At 44.6% G+C, this 21,565-nt stretch overlaps 1 protein-coding gene across 3 annotated transcripts in view; it reads right to left on the bottom strand.

Annotated features, from left to right (window-relative positions):
• Positions 1–4,814: 4,814 nt before the first annotated feature.
• Positions 4,815–21,565, bottom strand: part of KIAA0319 (KIAA0319 ortholog) — a 41,189-nt gene continuing 24,438 nt past the window's right edge. For 2 of the 3 annotated variants that reach the window (XM_068960596.1, XM_068960597.1), the window contains 9 exons: positions 20,879–21,027; positions 18,107–18,258; positions 15,795–15,933; positions 14,911–15,070; positions 12,099–12,241; positions 9,404–9,526; positions 8,120–8,210; positions 5,280–5,371; positions 4,815–4,993 (listed from right to left, as the gene is read on the bottom strand). In XM_068960596.1, coding sequence (XP_068816697.1) covers positions 4,815–4,993; positions 5,280–5,371; positions 8,120–8,210; positions 9,404–9,526; positions 12,099–12,241; positions 14,911–15,070; positions 15,795–15,933; positions 18,107–18,258; positions 20,879–21,027 — 1,228 coding nt within the window. Of the gene's footprint in view, positions 4,994–5,279; positions 5,372–8,119; positions 8,211–9,403; positions 9,527–12,098; positions 12,242–14,910; positions 15,071–15,794; positions 15,934–18,106; positions 18,259–20,878; positions 21,028–21,565 lie in introns of those variants that run through there. The other variant, XM_068960598.1, reaches the window with a different exon arrangement.

The raw sequence follows: 21,565 nt of genomic DNA, 5'->3' as shown, positions 1-21,565 counted from the left end.
CTCAATTTTTGGCCTATGTAGGGAAAGCGGTAGAAGCTTAGACTCTACTGAGTCTAAGGTTACTGAGTACAGGCTTACTGAGTCTAAGCCTATCCCATGGCTTGTGCTAATTACATGCTTGCTGAATGAAACTGGAATTTACCTGGTTTGCAGGTGTGGCTGTCTAAGAAAGGAGGATCCTCCAGCTTTCTCAAGTTCACCAATCTCTCTCTGCTACACAGGCCACTGTTATCCATTATGTACTTTTTTCAAAGTTTGGGTTTTTTGGCTAAAGAAATGTATAAGGAAGACATTTTTTGAAACCCTGCTATTCAGATAAAATCACTGTTAATTATTTAGACAGCATATCTTATACTTTCATACAGTGTTCGTTTATATTTTCACATAGGCCTCACTGAATCCAAGGTACATCAGTAGGCTTTGAACAAAATAAGAAAAAATAGCATTCTTTGGAAAAAAGAACAGCATTCCTGGATACCCATCTCCCTTTATCATCCCATTTATTCCATGTGTTCTCTTAATCTGCTTTTGATTTTTAAAATTACTTTACCAGGAGAAATGATCCACTTACCGCTTGTGACCTGAAAAAAACTTCCAGATAGTGCTCCAGCCAAGATGGGTTTAGTTAGGACTAGCAGAGAACTAACTGTAACTTGAGATCTGCAACCATGGCCAGCTGCATCAAGTCAAGTCCCTGCACATCAACAGAAGAAAAATGCTTTTATAGGGAGGAAACAGAAGTTGGGCGGGTTAAAGTGTTCGTGGCTTTTCATTGGCTGAGTCCTTATCAGGAAAGAGAGGCCTTCCTCCTGGCCGGCTCTGCTATCATCACAGGGCGTGAAAGCGCCCTCTTCTGGTAGCCTGACTATTGATGTTTCTGTTTATTTTTTACACTCAATTTGTGGGTTTGTTCCATGCTTAGTCTAGGCCGTCGCTTGGAAGTGTACTTTCTTCTTCCTACTATTTCCAGCAGTAAATTTTCACCTGTTACAGTTTCTTTATCTCTGACTTGGCTTGCAACAAATTAAAATGCAAACTAGTGTGGTTTTCATTTTCATTTCATCAAACTAGTGGGAAATCTGGTGGGAAAAAAAATTGGTCATGCTAGGTGTGAATATTGAAAGGCTATATTCTATTTGTATGTTATTTATGAGTAAGTGGAAGTGGGTTTGGAAATTGGTGGTCTGTAAATCTACCTATAATCCATCCATTTTATCAGCTAACCAGGAAGGAGTGGCCACAATTTAGACCACAGACAACACCACTGTCCCAGTGGGTTAGTGGGCGAGAGTGGTTGTTCAGGTGTTCTGCCAGATTATATTACATTACATTATATTCTTAGGACACAGTCTCTGTTTAAACTACTCACTTCTACTCTTGTAGCACAAAGGAAGGAATGAATGTGCTTGTGTTCCAATAAGACTTTATTTAGGGACACTGACACCATTGGAAGGACTGATGCTGAAGCTGAAACTCCAACACTGTGGCCACCTGATGCAAAGAACTGACTCATTTGAAAAACCCTGATGCTTGGAAAGATTGAAGGCAGGAGAAGGGGATGACAGAGGATGAGATGGTTGGATGGCATCACTGACTCAATGGGCATGAGTTTGAATGAACTCCAGGAGTTGGTGATGGACAGGGAGGCCTGGTATGCTGCAGTACATGGGGTCACAAAGAGTTGGACATGACTGAATGACTGAACTGAACTGACATCTGAATTCCATGTGAGTTTCAAGCGTCAGCGAAATATGATTTTTTTCACCCATTTAAAAATGTAAAAACCATTGTTAACTCACTGGCTGCAGGAAAACAGGTCATGGGCCAGTCTGCTGCCTCCTCTCTGGGAAATCCCTCTGTACAGAGGTATAAAGAATGAATATCACCCCAACCCACACAACAGCATGGACGCATTACAGAGAATACAGACACCTTTATTCAGATTAGCACATACATTTAATAGTGTTATATTAGAAATGATACCTTGTCAATACATGGGGAAAAGACAGTAAAAAAAAAGGTAAAGAAAACCAAGACTTCAGCCAAAGTCCATGATGGTTTGGTCACACACAGAAAAGAATGGTACTGCCCCTCCTCTCTGCCCATAAAGGAGGTGGTGTTGGCACCCACATGGTATTACTCCTTACCTCACTTTGTCTTTTTCAGCAGGTTCCTTAGTCATACACAGGCTTGACCTCTTAATACTGTGGGTTTGAATGCTCCGCCATTGATTTTTTTAGCCAGCAACTAATAGTCATCTTGTGAGCCCTACCACTGGCCTCTCCCACATTCTTGGGCCCTGCTTTGCTCATCTAAGCTCCTGCAGAGTTTCATCTTCCCAAGGCCCTTGATGCAAAGTGCACAAGTGAGGAATGCTGGCTGCATTCCACCTCACGCTTGGCTCCTCTGATGAGAAGTGGGATAGCAAGAGACGACTCACTTTCTGATCGCTGGTGTGGTGTTTATGTTTGATCCACCATAGATTCAAGAGCCATTGGTGGCAGAAGGATCAGACCCACTGGGCTGGAGACAGGGTCAGAAAGGGAGCACAGGCAAAAGCAGTGCTCAGCCACCCAGAGGGGCAGCCTCGGGGATGATCCCGCAGAAAAGATGAAGTCTTCTCCCCCTTTGCCTTCTGCTCCCTTCACAGAGGGAATTCTTGGTCCTAGGAACAAAACTTCCAAGTGGTCCAAAAGACACACCAGAATTTGCCCTCCAATAACTGGGCATGGGAGTTCTTTGTGTATAGGGGAGGAGGGTGGAAGGCATGGACCTTGCATCTTACAAAATCTGCATTCGATTCCTATATCCACCACTGACTGGCCATGACCGTGAGCAAGTTACTTAAACTCTCTGGGCCTTTATTATGTTCAATATGAGAATAATAGCTACCTTTCCAGCTTGATTGTAAGGATGAATAGAGTATGTAAAATACATATATTATGTACATAGATAGCATTTAACACATGATCACTTCTTCTCCATCACTGCGCTCTGCCGACATCATATTTAGGCTGCCATCCTTTGTGCCAGAAATTTCCAGTTGTGCACAAAGATAATATAACTGGCCACTGGGTAGGGCAGATTTTAAGTTTATGAAGATAAATATTTATGTAAAAAGCATCACATTTTCCTTTTAACACCATCAACAGGACTGAACTGGCTGGCTAGACAGAAAGTGTACACATAAAGAAATGCTTAAAAATAAAATCATACCTGTATGCTTTTTACTTTGCAATTTCCCAGAAAACAGAATAATTAAAAACAAGACGGTCTCAAGAGGATGGATATTAGCAGCGAGAACAGCAGCACCGGAAAGCTTCGTTTTTTTCCAGTGGCCCATGGGAACTGTTTTCTTTATTGTCCTGTCCTGATGATTTAAACCTCATGATTTAATGGCCTTGCTTCTCCACTTAATCATAGCAAAGCAATCCCGGTTTCCCTTTCCTGTGACAAAAGCTTGTGCAACAGAATATTGCTTAAATGTGGTCATGCTTGACGCCACAACCCTGGTTCTATCTGCGATGGGCCCCATCTCTCATGCTGATCTCTTCACAAAGAACGCCAAGGGCACCGCCCAGGCCATCAGCCTCAGGACCACGGTGGATGGCAAAGGATCAGCAGCCAGCTGAGTTCTCAGGCTACAGTTCACTGTAGTTCCTTGCTCTAGGATGTGGCTTTGTGATTAGAAATGCTTTTTTTCATACATTTAAAATAAGCTATTGAGTAGAAAATGGCAGAATAAATACAGTTTTAAACAAATTAAGTGGATATCAAGTTATTAGGAAGAGTAACTACAGGGGCTGAGTAGCAAAAGCATACCATTCTCATTAAGACTGGTGGTATTTCAGAGTTTGAGAATACACTCAGCCCTCCCCCTAACCACTTCTGCACCCACGGGGCCCACATCCCTGACCGTGTATATTACCAAGTTGCCGAGTCTTTATTCCTATTGGTGGAGGTCCAAACGCATGGCCTATTGCACATGATAAACCACTGATGAATTACTAATCACTTTTCTTGTTTCCTGTAAACTGGAGCTGAGAGAAGCCTCAGCAATAGTTTGTTTTCCTCGGAAACCTGTTAAAATGTTATCTTCGACTTTCAACCCACAAGTCAGCAAACCCCACCTCGCTCTCTGTTGCTTCTGGTCCTCAGCATACAATTCTTACTGAGCTCTCAAACTTCCTAGAGCTACTCGCTAGAAACAGCACAGAAATGGTGGCTGGCTGTCTCGAAGCAGCAAAAACAGGAGACCTCAGCTCTGTACGTGTGTCTCTTTAGCACAGGAAACTGGCTGGACAGAGGGCAACCCACACCGCAGATAAATCAGCTTAATACACACAGACCTCAGGCTCCAAGACTCCTATGACAGAAACCACGCTGGGAAAGTCATCTTTAAAGGCAATTACTGCTCCTAAGAGAAGTCAGTCCTCTCTGCATCCGTACTGAACTCACCTTCCCCAGGGGTCTGCAGACAGAAACAGATTCATCTTTCTCTTAACATAGGACTATAATGCTGTGTTAGCTACAAAAACACAGACCTCTTTTAAGCATATACCTTAGCGTCTTACCCCACCTTTACTCCTACTAACAAGCATCTCAGTGAAAAGAGCATTGTTTTCATTCTGTTTTGTGTCTCGAAAACCCCAAGAAGACACGTCTTTTCAATTATGGGGACACACCTCCAGCCCAGGGTGAAAGGACGGGAACGCGCTATTCTAACAAGAGTGAGTTTTGTCTGTAACTCCCACCGACTCTTGGGATTAAAGGATTCCTGTAGGCGTCCTTCTGTTTCACAACCAACTGCTCCATTATCTGTTCTTTGAGCAGTAGCTGAAGGAAGCTCCGTTTCTGATGGATCCGTTCATGGAAACCTTTGGATTCCCTCGCTCCATCCTCTCTCGGCTGAAGATTGTATCCTGGTCGCTGTCAAACTCGGACTCAGACACCATCAGGCTGGAGTTGTGCTCTGTGCTTCGGTGCTTGATTCCTAGGGAGAAGCGGACAGACGCCTCTGGAGGGGAGCAGCATTCTCCCTCTCCGCCATCCATCATTCTGGTCCTGAGCACTGAGCCCTGCACTCTGCACCTGCAAAGCCATCACTTACGAGGCAGCAGGCGCTTGGGATTCCCCGGTGGGTGTTAACAGGGACTGTGGGATCACTCCTGACCCTGAGTCCAAGCTCCATCACTTATCAGCTGCATTCTCACAGAGTGACTCTCAGATGCCGGGATTAAACACTGGCAAGGCACTGGGAAACTGTCTTGGAGACTTACCATATTTGGGCCTCAGCTCCATTCTTTCCTGGTCATCCATGTTGTCCAGGATGGTGTACTTTGTTTTCTTCCTTATTTTTGTCCTTTTTCGTCTGAAAAGGACAAAGAAAAAAGTCAACTCAGATTCTCAGAGAGGTAGGTGGGATCCAGGATTTAAAACACATGGAGGACACTAAAGGAAATGCTGTGCCTTTAGAATGCTATTTCATTTTATTAATTGGCATCTTTTATTAATGATATGTGGGGCTTCCCTGGTGGCTCAGACAGCAAAGAATCTGTCTGCAATGCGGGAGACCCAGGTTTGAGCCCTGAGTTGGAAAGATCCCCTGGACAAGAGACTAGTAACCCACTCCAGTATTCTTGCCTAGAGAATTCCATGGACAGAGGAGCCCAGAGGACACGACTGAGTGTCTAACACACAAACAATCTTCTTTATTAATGATGTGTGTCACAGCCAAATCTGGGTTTGGTGAGTCTGAGATATATCATGTACCTTTTTTTTTTTTTTAACTTTTTATTTGATATTTCTGTTATTTAGTCGCAAAGTCGTGTCCAACTCTTTTGTGACCCCATGGACTGTAGCTGGCCAGGCTTCTCTGTCCATGGGTTTCTCCAGGCAAGAATACTGGAGTGGGTTGCCATTTCCTTCTCCAGGGGATCTTCCTGACCCAGGGATTAAGCCTGCATCTGTGTCTCCTGCAGTAGTAGGTGGATTCTTTACCACTGCCCCAACCAATTAACACTTTTGTGATAGTTTCAGGTGAATAGCGAAGGGACTCAGCCATACATACACATGGATCCATTCTCTCCTAAACTTCCATCCTATCGAGACTGCCCTATAACACCGAGCAGAGTTCCATGTGCTGTCCAGTAGGACCTTGCTGGTTATCCATTTTAAATACAGCAGTGTGTACCTGTCCATTCCAAAGTCCCTAACGATCTTTCCCCCCTCATCCTTCCCCCAGACAAACATAAGTCCGTACTCTAAGTCTGTGAGTCTCTTCTTATTTGTGCCATGCATCCTGGAGAAACACATGTCAGAGCAGCACTGCTGTTATCACCTGACTGCAGGCTCCTCCGTCCATGGTGGGCTGCAGTCCATGGGGTCGCTAAGAATCGGAAACGACTGAGCGACTTCACTTTCACTTTTCACTTTCATGCGTTGGAGAAGGAAATGGAAACCCACTCCAGTGTTCTTGCCTGGAGAATCCCAGGGACAGAGGAGCCTGGTAGGAGGCCATCTATGGGGTCGCACAGAGTCGGACACGACTGAAGTGACTTCGCAGCAGCAGCAGCAGGCTCTCACCCAAGCCTCAAGCTGAGGTGCAGGGACCTTTCCAGCAACTCTGTGTGTTGGCCCAGCAAGCTTTTCTCCATGAGGAATTCCTTCCTCAGAAAAACCTGGATGAACAAGTTTCCCCCTGAACCTATACTACCCTGGGATGTTGAAACAGGCAAGAATGATAAGATGACATAACTAGCAATCAGAAAAAAAAAATCAACAGAAATTATAATAAATTCTCCCAAAGGAATAAGCAATAACTCAGTCCTTCATTTTTTCACAACACATCAAGACACCCAGGCTGATCCTATGGACTTCACCCTGTGCTTTAGAGGATAATTTGAAAATACACATCAACACTATGGTTTAAGATTTGTAGAGAACAAAGGCAATATTCTGAGAACTTGATGATTAAGAGCATGGGCTTCCAACTCTGGGTTTACTAGCTGGGTGACTGTGAGGCCATTTATTGTCATCTCTTTGACTGCAAGTTCCCACCTGTAAAATGGGAATAAGAACAGTTCCTTTCTCATATGATTGATGGGAAGACTCAATAAGATAACACAGAGAAAGCACTTGGAAGCATTCATTATAATGGCAAGTACTTAATAAATGCTCAGTCACTCTTGTCATAATCGTCATCGACTTGATACAAATGTCACAAAGCTGTAGAATTTTGAAAGCCAAGCACAGCAGGGTGACCTTCATCCCAGATGGTTCTGGGAAAAGGTAATGCGATAGAGGCCGCTAAGTACCTCTTCCTATGCACTGGTTCACTGGTTCTACCTTTGGGAAAGTAATCACAAATAAAACTACAAAAATTGATAAGTGATCTCTGAAAAATAACTATTATTATGGTATAACATTATGTTTTATCAAATCTTCTTCGGAGAGCATTCATAGAGTTCCATGTAGGAAAGTGGATGTAATGCTGCCTTCTAAGGACTTGAGTAATCATTATTCGTATGAATGTCCTCACAGAGGGTTGGGCATGGGGTTCTGGAAGGTTCAGACCATAAGGTAAGTCTGGGGCTCCTCAGCAGTCAGCTTCATGGAAAAAAAAAAAAGAAGAAGAAGGAAAAACCTAAAGCAAAACTTCTCCTTGGTGATGGTCCCACCTAAAGGTTTGCATTTAGGAAAAAGAATTCAGGTAGATTTGTTGCTTCACAGATGAAAACTAATGAAAACCTCCCGTTTGGATCAGTATATTCTAGAATTCCTTTCTCTAATGAGAGTGGATTAGTGTTCTAGTGACGTGAGACTGGTAGAAAAGAGGATTAGATTTGATACAGAAGCATTGAATCTTCTAGAAAATATGACAGCTTCAATGAAACAAGAAGTTGCCTCTAGTATTATTCCATTTAACTAGTAGGCATGTAAGCCCTTGTGGGGGAGAACGTATTATCATGTGGTTTTAAAGTCGAGTCTCTCTTCATAAAAAGAGGGATTGTCAAAAGTTGAGCAGTTTCACAAACCCAAGCAACAGCCCTTAAACCTACCACATCACCTTGAATGCTGCATCTTTATTTTCAAAGAAATAAATAAGCATGCCAGGTACCTCTTAGAGCAGCAGATGCAAAGCCATGTTAAAGCCCCTGTTAGCACAATGAGAGCGAGAGCCAGTACTGTCACATAGAACACGCTCCACTCTGAAAAAGAGGAAAACCAGAGCGGACACGTTACATACCCTTTGCAAAACGGCTTTATTTCAATAACTCTCAATGAATATTTCTGAATCCTTACAAGCAAAGGCCATCTGTGCTGTTGTGACCACCTCACCAGGCTGGCTGCAGGGGCTGGTAAAATACTAACAAATCAAGACCAACTTAAAACCATCCTACATTTGTCCAAATGGTTCAGAAGAAACTGAAAAAAATAAACCCATCAATTAAGAAGGCTTCTTAAACACCCAAGTAAGGCACACCAAAACATTCATTTCAGAAATACAGAACCTCAAAACTGGTTCTGGTCTGGTTTCAATAACACGAATAAGGTGTTTATTTGTATGGCTGCCTGGGACAGGAAGATACTTATCATAGAGCCCGACAGTCATTCAGAAACGATTTCCTCTTCACTTCACTTCTTCCACATCCTTACAAAAATCCAGTGCAAAAAGCTTTGCAACCACCCAGGGAGAGAGAAACCAATGGAGCAAAGACACAAGGTTTAACTCCATTAAACGTTACAACACTACTTGGAATAATGATTCAAGGGCTGGTTATTTTCAAATTCTTAAGAAGTAGAAACAGGAACATAATTTGGCAGGGAGCTTGTCCTAATTTTTCTGCCAATTATGTCCATCTGCATCCCCAAGAAGACAAAATGACTCTTAGAGGCAGACTGGCATTAAAACACAGTTTCCTCCTCAGAAGAGACAGGCGGTGGCTCAGGCCGACGCTGGCTGAGATGGTGGCTCCAATGTTTGGAGCCTGCTTGAGCAGACAGTCTGGTGAGTGGGTCAACTTTCTTGCTCATCTGATTCCAGCCAGGTCCACACCAGGGGCCACTTTTCCAGAAGGTCACACCCAGTTCAAGCCAAGGCAGGTACAGTCTGGACATGGGGTCCATGTAGCCCAAAGCGACCTTCTCAGCAATGACTGGCTACATCTGCTGTGCTGAGGTGGATTTCCTCAGCAGGAAGTTTTAAGGAAAAGTCTTAAACACATCCCCAAGGTGAATTGTGGGAATATCTTGACCCATCACCACATGAGCTGGTTCAATGGGCTTTGGGTGAGAAAAGGGATGAATTTACAGCTGTACAGTCAGGCAGGTCTTTCTGACAGGTCAGAATGAGTTGTCTGAAGCTTCCTCACCCGGAGCCACCCACCACGCCAGGACTCACCACAGTTGCTTTCCCCATCCCGGATATAACGCTGGATCAGGTTCTCCATCCACAGCTGGGAGCAAATACAGCGCTTTGTGATGGGGTCACAGTGACCATGGCCAGAACACTTCAGAAGGCATCCTGCAAGGAGGCGAGCGAGGCAGAGCTCATCATGGAGCAAAGGAGGCCCCCTGGCTTCAGCTGTGTCTTTTTCTTCCATAGACCCTGAAGAGAGGCACCTTGTTGAGTCAAGTGCCTCTTACTGTATGGACAGTGGTCCAGGGATGGTCTCTCATACTGACAATCTCATTGGGAGGTAAATGGCAGAAACATGTCAACACTTGCACCATGAAACAAAAGCCTTAAACGTGTAGCAGAAATGCAGCACCCTCTGGCCCAAGAATGATAAATTCTAATGATTTATCCAGTGAAAATGATTGGGGAGGTGCACAAACATTTATCTACATTGTGTATGTATGTGCTCGGCTGCTCAGTCATGTCTGACTCTTTGTGACCCCATGGACTGCAGCCCACCAGGCTCCTCTGTCCATGGGGTCCTCCAAGCAAGAATACTAGAATGGGTTGCCATTTCCTTCTCCAGGGAATCTTCCTGACCCAGGGACTGAACTCAGGTCTCCTGTGTTACAGGCAGATTCTTTATCGTCTGAGCCACCAGGGAATACTCTCTCCGCATTGGTTTCCAATTGCTGCTGTAACAAATGACTGCAAACTTGAAGGCTTAAAATCAACCTGACAGTCTGCGAGTACAGAATTAGCTGTATAAACTGTGGAACACATCCAGGATGGAGTACTATGTGACCACAAATATCTTACTGAGGGATAAATTCTAAAAGATTTGAGAAAATGATCATAATATGGTTTGAAGTTAAAAAAGCAGATTTAAAAATATGTATCAAATTATCCTGATTGCATTACATGTGTCTAGAGATGGGGAAACTAGAAGGAAAAACATCAAATTATTAACAAAAGTTATCTTTGAATGGTGGGAATTCTAGACTCTAGAATCTAGAGGATTATTCTAGGATTATTCTAGTTTTTTGTCTTCTTATGTATTCCAAATTTCCTCCAATAAACAAGGATTATTTTTGTAGCAAGAAAAAAGTTCTTAAAAATTAACTTACTCCACATTATAAAAAAAGTCAACTGTGGTTAGAGCCACATCTGAGACAAATTAAACTTTACTATCCAAATATTATCACGGTCCCCAGGGTCTACTGAAATGATCCTTTTAACATAATAAGGTATTCATGTCCCTGGGAAGGTAGGGACAGAGACCTGGGATAAAGACTACATTTCTATCCATACACATGAATGGATTTGGTACCAGGAAGAGGCAGCAAGCAAGCAGTTAGGAAAAGAGGTCCCACTGGAAGGCACTATAAGCTATCTTAAATTTCCAATGGGCTTCCCTGGTGACTCGGATGGTAAAGGATCAACCTGCAATGCAGGAGACCTGGGTTTGATCTCTGGGTTGGGAAGATGCCCTGGAGAAGGGAATGACTACCCATTCCAGTATTCTTGCCTGGAGAATCCCATGGACAGAGGAGCTTGGCGGGCTATAGTCCATGGGATCCCAAAAAGTCAGACATGACTGCATGACTAACAATTTTACTTTTCCTGATGGCTCAGCAGTGAAGAATCCACCTGCAATGCAGGAGGCACCGGTTCAATCTCTGGATCAGGAAGGTCACTGGGGAAAGAAATGTCAGCCTACTTCAGTATTCTAGCCTGGGAAATCCCATGGACAAGAGCCTGGAGGGCTACAGTCCATGGGGTCGCAAAGAGTTGGACATGACTTAGCAACTAAAGAATAACAAAATTCCCAATAATCTACATATTCACAACCTAAGCCACAATGTCCCAGGTCAATCAATTTTCCAGCCATTAATACTTATCTGTCTTTAACAACATTCTGACTGTTTAAGTCCGAAATTTCCAACAATGACCAGTGCGTGAGACTATAGTTTTAGAAACGAACCATGACTTGTTTCTCTCCAGGTTCCCTCAAAGAGAAAGAACAGTTGACAAATGTGTGTTGCAGGAAACTGACTTAAGAAATAAATGCAAAACAAATCCCTGGATGCTAAAGTGAAGCTGTCCACACGTCTTCTTTCTGTGCCAGCAAAATGTAGCCCTGATTAGCAAATCTGATTCTTTTAGAATATTCCCATAGAAGCTGACATGGAGAAATTAATTAGAAAGATAATTAAATACTGAACTTGATTTCCACTTAATTTAAAAAAGACTATGAGACCTGGCTATAGTCCTGCCATATTGGAATCAAATCATATTTCACCTCCTCCAAGAAATCTTTTCCTTTAATCTGGGTAGTTACTTATGTTTCTGTGATATTACCATTGCATTTAATTGGATGGCATGTCTACTGCATGGTGTTAGTCACTCAGTCATGTCTGACTCTGGGACCCCATGGACTGTAGCCCATCAGGCTCCTCTGTCCATGGGATTCTCAAGCCAAGAATACTAGAGTGGGTAGTCATTCCCTTCTCCAGGGGGGTCTTCTCAACCCAGGGATTGAACACGGGTCTCCTGGATTCCAAGCAGATTCTTTACCACTGAGCCACCTGGGAAGCCTTATGTCTAGCCCAGTGGAATCCAATTCTGAATATACAACAATTATATATTTACATTACTTGACCTCTGAAAATAAAGATATTTCTGATAGGGGGCATACCTGCTGTGTCAATCCTCAAGACTTTGAAAAGCAAGAAATCAGCCTTTTCCTTTGAGAGCCGCCTGTGTAGATTTCGGGCCACTTCGGCAGCTTTGAGGACCTTGAAAGGTGGCCCAGTCTGTACGTAAAACACAATCACGGTGCTGCAGAGGAGACAGAGAGGGGCCAGCCACATGGTTAGCCAGTGCCCAGCGTGACATATCCACTCCAGCCATGGGACCTGCTGAGAAGGCCACAGCTCCGCAGCCTGGCAAGGACAGGGGTGTATCCTGGGGGCCAAGGAGTTGATCGGCTTCTCTTCACAAATAAAGGCTCTTTGGTCCCAGAATTCAACTGATGAGGGGCAGATCCTCAGATAAATGGAGCAATGTGTGACTGCACGCATGCTAAGTCACTCAGTCATATCTGACTCTACTACCCCATGAACTGTAGCCCGCCAGGCTCCTCTGTCCATGGGGATTCTCCTGGCAAGAATACTGGAGTGGGTTGCCATGCCCTCTTCCAGGGCATCTTCCTGACCCAGGGATCGAACCTGCACCTCTTACATCTCCTGCTTTGGCAGGCACCTCGGGGGGCCCCAGAGCAATGTGTACAAACAGGCACAACCACACACAACATGAGAACCTTCAGATGCATCTTCATTTTTACCTTTTCGCTGAGATATGATATACTTACGATAAAAGTCACTGTTCTAAAGTAAGTGTGTGTCTCAGTGTCCTTTAGCATATTCACAAAGTAGTGCATTTCCAGAACATTTCCATCATCACAGAAACTCCACACCCATCAGCAATCATTCCCAGGACTCCAGCTCCTGCCAACTACTAATCTATTTTCAGTCTCTGTGGATTTGATTATTCTGGACTTTTGATATACATGCAATATGTATGAGACATTTTGTGCCTGGCTTCTTCCACTTTGTATAATGTGTTCACAGTTCATCCAAGTTGTAGCATGTATATCCCCCTCCTTCGAAATGCCCACTATTATTCCATTGTATAAATAGATCGGAGAAGGCAATGGCACCCCACTCCAGTACTCTTGCCTGGAAAATCCCATGGACAGAGGAGCCTGGTAGGCTGTAGTCCATGGGGTCGCTAAGAGTCAGACATGACTGAGAGACTTTCCTTTCACTTTTCACTTTCATGCATTGGAGAAGGAAATGGCAACCCACTCCAGTGTTTTTGCCTGGAGAATCCCAGGGACGGGGGAGCCTGGCAGGCTTCTGTCTATGGGGTCGCACAGAGTCGGACATGACTTAGCAGCAGCATGAATAGATATCATTTATCCACTTATTGGACTGTGAATAAATCTGAGCGCTGAAGAATTGATGCTTTTGAACTGTGGTGTTGGAGAAGACTCTTGAGAGTCCCTTGGACTACAAAGAGATCCAACCAGTCCATTCTGAAGGAGATCAGCCCTGGGATTTCTTTGGAGGGAATGATGCTAAAGCTGAAACTCCAGTACTTTGGCCACCTCATGCAAAGAGCTGACTCATTGGAAAAGACCCTCATGCTGGGAGGGATTGAGGGCAGGAGAAGAAGGGGACAACAGAGGATGAGTTGGCTGGATGGCATCATTTACTCGATGGATGTGAGTCTGAGTGAACTCCGGGAGTTGGTGATGGACAGGGAGGCCTGGCGTGCTGCGATTCATGGGGTCGCAAAGAGTCGGACACGACTGAGTGAGTGAACTGAACTGAACTGATCCACTTATCAGTCGATGACATTTGGGCTGTATCTACTTTCGGGCCATACAAATAACACCATTGTGAATGTCCACATCCTGGATTTTGTATGGACATATGTGTATCATTTCTCGTGCATATATATTTAGGAGTGGAATTACTGAATCATATGGTAATTCTATGTTTAGCATTTTGAAAAACTGTGAAAGTGTTTCCCTCAGTGGTTGCATCATTTCACATTCCTACTGGCAATATATGGGTGTTCCAATTTCTCCATATACTTGCCAACATTTGTTACAGTCTCTCCTGGATTAAAGCCATCCTTGTGGGTATGAAGTGGTATCTCCACGTGATTCTGATTTGCATTTCCCTACTAACTAATGATGCTCATTAGCCACTTGTATATCATCTTTGGAGAAATTTCTATTCAAATCTATATTACTCTCCAAATGTTGCCATAAAAATCATACCACAAATTAGGTATATAAAGGTTTTTTTAAAATTCAATTAAAATGATAAATCCTGTAAGAAATCAATGCAGAGGTTGAACCTTACAGACCCTCAGGAGGGGGTTGGTAGTTTAGTTACTAAGTCGTGTCCAACTCTGGGACCCCATGAACTGTAGCCTGCCAGGCTCCTCTGTCCATGGGATTCTCCAGGCAAGAATATTGGAGTGGGTTGCCATTTCCTCCTCCAGGGTATCTTCCCAACCCAGGAATCGAGCCTGGGTTTCCTGCATTGCAGGCAGATGATTTACCAACTGAGCTATGAGGAAAGTAGTAATCCAAGGTCCTCTCAGAGTGGGAGAAGTCTCAGCCCCATGAACATGAGGCAGGAATGGAATCTGGCTATGAGACATGCCCCGTGCATGCCTCAGACCATTTGCATGCCCTCTGTTGATACCAGAACTAAAACCCAGCTCCCTCTGATGGTCCCTAACTCCTTCAGTCAGAACATTCTCAATCAGCAAACATTTACTGAGCCTTGCGGGAAGGACCTCTACAATCATGCCCTTGCTGCTGCCCTTTGAGGAAAAAGAAAAAGAATACGAATGGGATAAACGTGTATGCAAAGACACAGAACGAGAGGGGAGCCAAACACCATCAGGCTGGACTGTGCGGCTCACACCTGAGGTCTGAGTGGGCCTGAATCTTCTGAACCCTGATGTCTGCGTCCAGCACGTTCAGCAGCGCCGCCAGCTGCCTCACGAGGGTGTCCTTGTGCTGCTCCGTCAGCTGCCCAACGCCGACCTGCAGGATCAGCTCCACCAGGCCGCCCTTCTTTGGGTCTGGGGAAATGAGAAGACACAGGCTTTGTTTCCACTTGAAAACCCCAGGCTTGATAGCAGGAGGCGCAAGGCCTACACAAGAGTCACAGGGCTTTAAGTCACCCCTGTGTTGAGTTCTACACTTGGGTTCTATGGCTCAGGTCAATTCTCCCAAAAACCACGGAGGCCACTATCTGTGAGGACTTCTTCCCTGTTTTATATCAGTTCGCTGTCTACTAATTTTTCTCCAGATGATAGACAGGTGTGCTTAGTCGGCCTTGGGGCTCACTTAATGTTCTGGGACCTCACACACCTCCCCTGATGCAGAAAGATAACTCAGTCCCTGAGGGCTGTGGGCCCAGCCTAGTTCATGCCGGGGCTCGGTGTGGCCACCTCACTGGAGCTGCCCTCCTGGCGCTCCCAGGATTGAAGCCCTCGTGTCCACCTCACGAGGTCTTTTGTCTTTGAAAGACCTCTTTGTCTTCTGGTAGGAAAACCAAAGTGACCAAGAAGTCTTGCTGTCAGGCCCAGTTCTCCCTAAGAGTTCAGAGGCTGGATCTGTTGGGGGGTAGATGACCACATGTAGAGAAAACCACAGGTGGGCCTGGCCTCCCACACTGGGTTCCACTGCCACCTGCAAAGAGCCCCAAAGGCAGACCCCGCCCCTCCCCCCCTCCCCCCCCTCCCGCCCGACCCCGGCTCACAGGCCAGCCCTACAAACGCAGCCCAGAAGCCCAGCGCACACCTGGCCGCACTTCCACTGTGGCGGTGTCCGTGTCTGAGGCCCCCTGACCATCAGTAACTCGCAGGTGGAAAGTGTAGACGCCTTCCACCAGGTTGGTGAGCTGCAGGGCCGAGCTGTGGTCAGAGCCATCGATGACATCCTGAGAAATAACACGTTCACAGTCGGTACTCAGCTCCCAACCCAGGCCTCTGCAGACCCCAAACCTCAGTCTCTTGTCTTTGTCACACAGGCATGATTCTAAGGGACGGGCTGAGGAGGAAGTGGGGAGGGGAGGTTAGCGAAGGTCTGAGTAATCCTCGGTGTCTCTTCCACGGCCATTTTTATTTGTTTTAAAAAATTTTTTATATTTTGGTCACAGCTAACAGCATGTAGGATCTTAGTTCCCCAACTAGGGATCGAACTCATGTCCCCTGCATTGGAAGAAAAGAGTCTTAACCAATGGACCACCAGGAAAGTCCCTCTTTCACTTTTAAAGCACCAGGAGACACAAGACTCAGACAGGACTTTGTTACAGGACCTTCCCAAGGGCTCTGCTGCTGCTGCTGCTGATAAGTCGCTTCAGTCATGTCCGACCCTGTGCGACCCCAGAGATGGCAGCCCACCAGGCTCCCCTGTCCCTGGGATTCTCCAGGCAAGAACACTGGAGTGGGTTGCCATTTCCTTCTCCAAAGCATGAGAGTGAAAAGTGAAAGTGAAGTCACTCAGTTGTGCCCGACTCTTAGCAACCCCATGGACTGCAGCCCACCAGGCTCCTCCGTCCATGGGATTTTCCAGGCAAGAGTACTGGAGTGGGGTGCCATTGCCTTCTCCTCCCAAGGGCTCTAAGAATGTCCAAATTCTACCCAGCAGAGGCAGAAACTCCTGAAATTAGGGCAAAGACCTGGAGTGTGAAGCACTCTTTCTGAAGAGTTTTCTGGGTCTTATTTTCAAAGACAGCTTCGCAGTGCGTAGGATTCCTCGTGGTGTGTCCTGTTCACCTTCTCTGATGACCCACGAGCCTCCCTAGAGACATCTCTGCTGAAAACGTTTGAGAAGAATCTCCTAGACCCCTGCCCTGAACTTGCTAGCAGAAGAGGGTGCAACCAACGGTAACAAGTGCTCTGATCAGGGAGCTATTATAACTACACTTAGAAGCCAATCCACCATCTGGCTGAACAGTATTCATTCCAGAGTTACTTTGGAAATTATAAAGCACTTTCAGTTCTTTCCCTGGGACCACTCCCTCGGTACATCTCCAAGAGTAAATTTTCATCTTTCAAGTCCTTAGCAACGGCAGGAATGAAGATGTACCTACATTTATAGCCAAAAAGTCAGGGTGCTCTAAAGTGGAAAAATGCCTGCTAGGAACGAAAAACCTAAGCCTATCTGGTTGGTTAAAGATGACTTAATCAACTTTCCATCTCTGCATCTGATTTTCTGTACTTATGCAATGGGAATGGCAATCCTGGGTTTAGTGACCTATCTGGTACAATGCGGAAGAAAAGGAAAGAATCCACGTGGCTCAAAATAGGAACAATAGGAAAGCTGAGGAGCAGAATGAGTCCCATGAGAAGATTCCAGGCTACAGTTTCTGACTCTGTCAAAGTCTGGGTAGGGAAAAAATCAGAAAGGACTTCAGATTTATTTAAATTGAATAGCAGCTTCCTGCACCCAGCCGTCAGAGGAAACCTGGAATCATAAACATCTTAGGGAGGCATGGAAAGGGAGATGAGATGATAACAAAGACACAGAAATGGAGTTAACTGCGTCCCCTCAACAGTTGATGTCCTAACCCTCCAATGTGACTCTATTTGAGATAAGGTCTATTATGAGGTAATTAAGGTTAAATGAGTCATAATGAGGAGACGGGGAAGACAGAGGATGAGATGGTTGGATGGCATCACTGACTCGATGGACTTGAGTTTGAGCAAGCTCCAGGAGTTGGTGATGGACAGGGAAGCCTGGCATGCTGCAGTCCACAGGGTCGCGAAGAGTCGGACATGACTGAGCGGCTTCACTGAACTTAGGTCATAAAGGTGGGGTCCTGATCCCATAGGATTGGCGTCCTTGTAAGAAGAGATGCCCAAGAGCCCTCTCTCTCCCCTACTTCCTCTCCCTCTCCAGCCCCGCTCCCATGTGAAGACACAGCAAGAAGGCAGTTAGAACCAATCATCTACCACCTTGATCTTGGATCTTCCAGTCTCCAAAATTGGGAGAATATAAATATCTGTCGTTGAAGCTACCCCGCCTGTGGCATTTTGCTATGCAGCCCTAGCAAACTAACATAGACGTAAAGATTAGTGGTCCAGGGGCAATTCTCTTCAAGTACTCACTCCAGCTGCTGGACTCTGGCCGTCCCGGATCCACAGATAGGACACAATTCCTTGGTCATCAGTAGACCTTGAACCATCCAAAGTAATGGAGTTATTGGGAAGCACAAGAACATGTCTGCCACCAGCCTGGGCTCTGGGAGGACTATTATTTTCTAAGTCAAATACAGCAGAAATGAAAGCAAAGAAATGGATTTAAAATACTTGTGATAAATGTGTCATAAAATATCCATGACTATTCCATCTTGCAGATAAGTAGATTTAAAATATCCAGAAAGCATCATCTCTTACCCAAAATACCCATAAGATAAACTAAAGACTTTCTTTAACATCCCTTTGCACTCAGCTACTTATAATTTGGCAGCCAATATGTTGGACAGTTTTCTATTATCATTACAGTTTTTCCCTTTTTGAAAAGAGAAACCATAATCTTATTTACATTTGGGATCTGGAAAATGAAAATATTTTGGTTTAAAATATGCTCTGTATCATTCTGTACTGGTCCATACTATCTGGCCACAGAAATATTCATATTTCTAGTCATGCCAAATTTTGATTGTGCTAAATACAATAAAGAACTTGAGTCAGAAATAATTAGACCTCATTGTTCTGACTGGGTATCAAATATAAGGAACAATGTAAGAGCCATTTCTGATATAAAGAAGATGCTGTGAGGCAGATGGGGTTGTTTAGATGGGATTCTGGGATTCAATAAATCAGTCAATAGAAAACGGGTGAGGATAGTCATATATTGACCCAAAGGAGTAGTTCACATCCCACTGGTCACTGGCCACTTTCTTCCTAAAAAAGAGGCCAGAGACTGGAATAGAGCCAATTGGTGCTATTTTTAGTTTGCCATTTTGGCCACTCCACTTCTCCACAAGCATTATCTTTTTAAGAATCCAAATCTTTCAGGTAAAAATGACATGATGCTAGGGTTTGCCTCAAAATGCTTCAACCAGGATCAAAGAAAATGTGATAGATGAAATAAGAAGGGGAAAATGTTGCTAACTGTTGAAGCTGGGTAATGTGTGCATAATGGTCCATTAGGGCTATTCTCTCTACTCTTATATGTGGTTGAAAACTTACACAATAAAACATTTGGAAAAAAACTCAAATTGATATCACTGTGCTGAGAAAATTGCTTCAGCCTCTCCCAAATGCACGATAAAGTCCCAACTCTTCAGCACAACACGATGTGTACAGTCTCTTTTGGCTGAGCCTGAGGCTCAGCTACCCTCCCCAGTGTTCTGACACTCTTGCTGATCCCTAATATCCAACTGGATTTTCCCATCCAGCCATGCTCTTTTACATTTCTGAGCTTCAATACATCATAATCATTCATTCATTCACTCATTTACTGAAGGAGCCAACATTTATGATTTGCTGTGAGTCTAGCACTGCCAATCCCAAAGAATGCTCAAACTACCGCACAACTGCACTCATCTCACACGCTAGGAAAATAATGCTCAAAACTCTCCAAGCCAGGCTTCAGAGATACATGAACCGTGAACTTCCAGATGTTCAAGCTGGTTTTAGAAAAGGCAGAGGAACCAGAGATCAAATTGCCAACATCCGCTGGATCATCAAAAAAGCAAGAGAGTTCCAGAAAAACATCTATTTCTGCTTTATTGACTATGCCAAAGCCTTTGACTGTGTGGATCACAATCAATTCTGGAAAATTCTGAAACAGATGGAATACCAGACCACCTGACCTGCCTCTTGAGAAATTTGTATGCAGGTCAGGAAGCAACAGTTAGAACTGGACATGGAACAACAGACTGGTTCCAAATAGGAAAAGGAGTATATTGTTACCCTGCTTATTTAACTTATATGCAGAGTACATCATGAGAAACGCTGGACTGGAAGAAGCACAAACTGGAATCAAGATTTCCAGGATATTAATAACCTCAGATATGCAGATGACACCATCCTTATGGCAGAAAGTGAAGAGGAACTAAAAAAGCCTCTTGATGAAAGTGAAAGAGGAGAGTGAAAAAGTTGGCTTAAAGCTCAACATTCAGAAAATGAAGATCATGGCATCTGGTCCCATCACTTCATGGGAAATAGCTGGGGAAATAGTGGAAATAGTGTCAGACTTTATTTTTTTGGGCTCCAAAATCACTGCAGATGGTGACTGCAGCCATGAAATTAAAAGACGCTTACTCCTTGGAAGAAAAGTTATGACCAACCTAGATAGCATACTGAAAAGCAGAGACATTACTTTGCCAACAAAGGTCCGTCTAGTCAAGGCTATGGTTTTTCCTGTGGTCATGTATGGATGTGAGAGTTGGACTGTGAAGAAAGCTGAGCACCAAAGATTTGATGCATTTGAACTATGATGTTGGAGAAGACTCCTGAGAGTCCCTTGGACTTCAAGGAGATCCAACCAGTCCATTCTGAAGGAGATCAGTCCTGGGTGTTCATTGGAAGGAATGATGCTAAAGCTGAAACTCCAATACTTTGGCCACCTCATGCGAAGAGTTGACTCAATGGAAAAGACTCTGATGCTGGGAGGGATTGGGGGCAGGAGGAGGAGGGAATGACAGAGGACGAGATGGCTGGATGGCATCACCAACTCGATGGACATAAGTTTCAGTGAACTCCGGGAGTTGGTGATGGACAGGGAGGCCTGGCGTGCTGTGATTCATGGGGTCGCAAAGAGTCAGACATGACTGAGCGACTGAACTGAACTGAGAGGTCTGTGAGACTGAGAAGTAGAAGGCACCGAGTCCCCTCCACCGGCGGATCCACCCGCCCTCTGCCCTGACTCACCCTTCTTCACGGCCACGGTGAGGGTGGTCGTGCTGCTCAATCCCTGCTGGTCTTTCACTGTTAAATGGAAGTGGTAGGTACCCACCTGAAGACCGCTTACTGTGGCTATAGCTTTGTCGAAGTTTTCCATCTCCACTGCGCTGGGGCCTCTATGAAACATGACAGTCATTAACAATGGGCTTAGGGTATGAAAGTCTGAGGATGCCAGGCATGTTATTTGTTATAAACGTTTTTTTTTTTTTAATGACAATAATATATACCATCTAGAGAATTCTAAGATAACTTTTTACTCATTTAGATTCTCAAGTTCTGTGTAAGAGGCACAAGCTAAATCCTATTTCAGACAAAAGCTGCTGATTCCTGGGAAGAGGATTTGGGGGTTCTTGTTTTTTTTTTTTTTTTAATTGAGCTGTCAGTGAAATGATCTGTTTTTAGAAAATGGAGCCTTAGAAACCACTCCTACTTCTTTCATTCTTTTTTATTTTGGCTGTACTGTGTGGCACGCAGGATCTTAGTTAGCTCCCTGAGCAGGGATCAAACCTGCATCCCCTGCAGAGGAAGTGCACAGTCTCAACCAGTGTATGGCCAGGGAATTCCCTCTGCTATTTCTTCTTTAAATAAAATCTGCTAAAATCCTCAGCTATCTTTCAGGAGAATATGGAAGAGGTGGTGATCAAGCCAGGTAAC

The sequence above is a fragment of the Capricornis sumatraensis genome, chromosome 22, assembly GCF_032405125.1.
Source record: "Capricornis sumatraensis isolate serow.1 chromosome 22, serow.2, whole genome shotgun sequence".
Lineage (NCBI taxonomy): Eukaryota > Metazoa > Chordata > Mammalia > Artiodactyla > Bovidae > Capricornis > Capricornis sumatraensis.
This window is presented reverse-complemented; position numbering and strand designations above follow the sequence as displayed.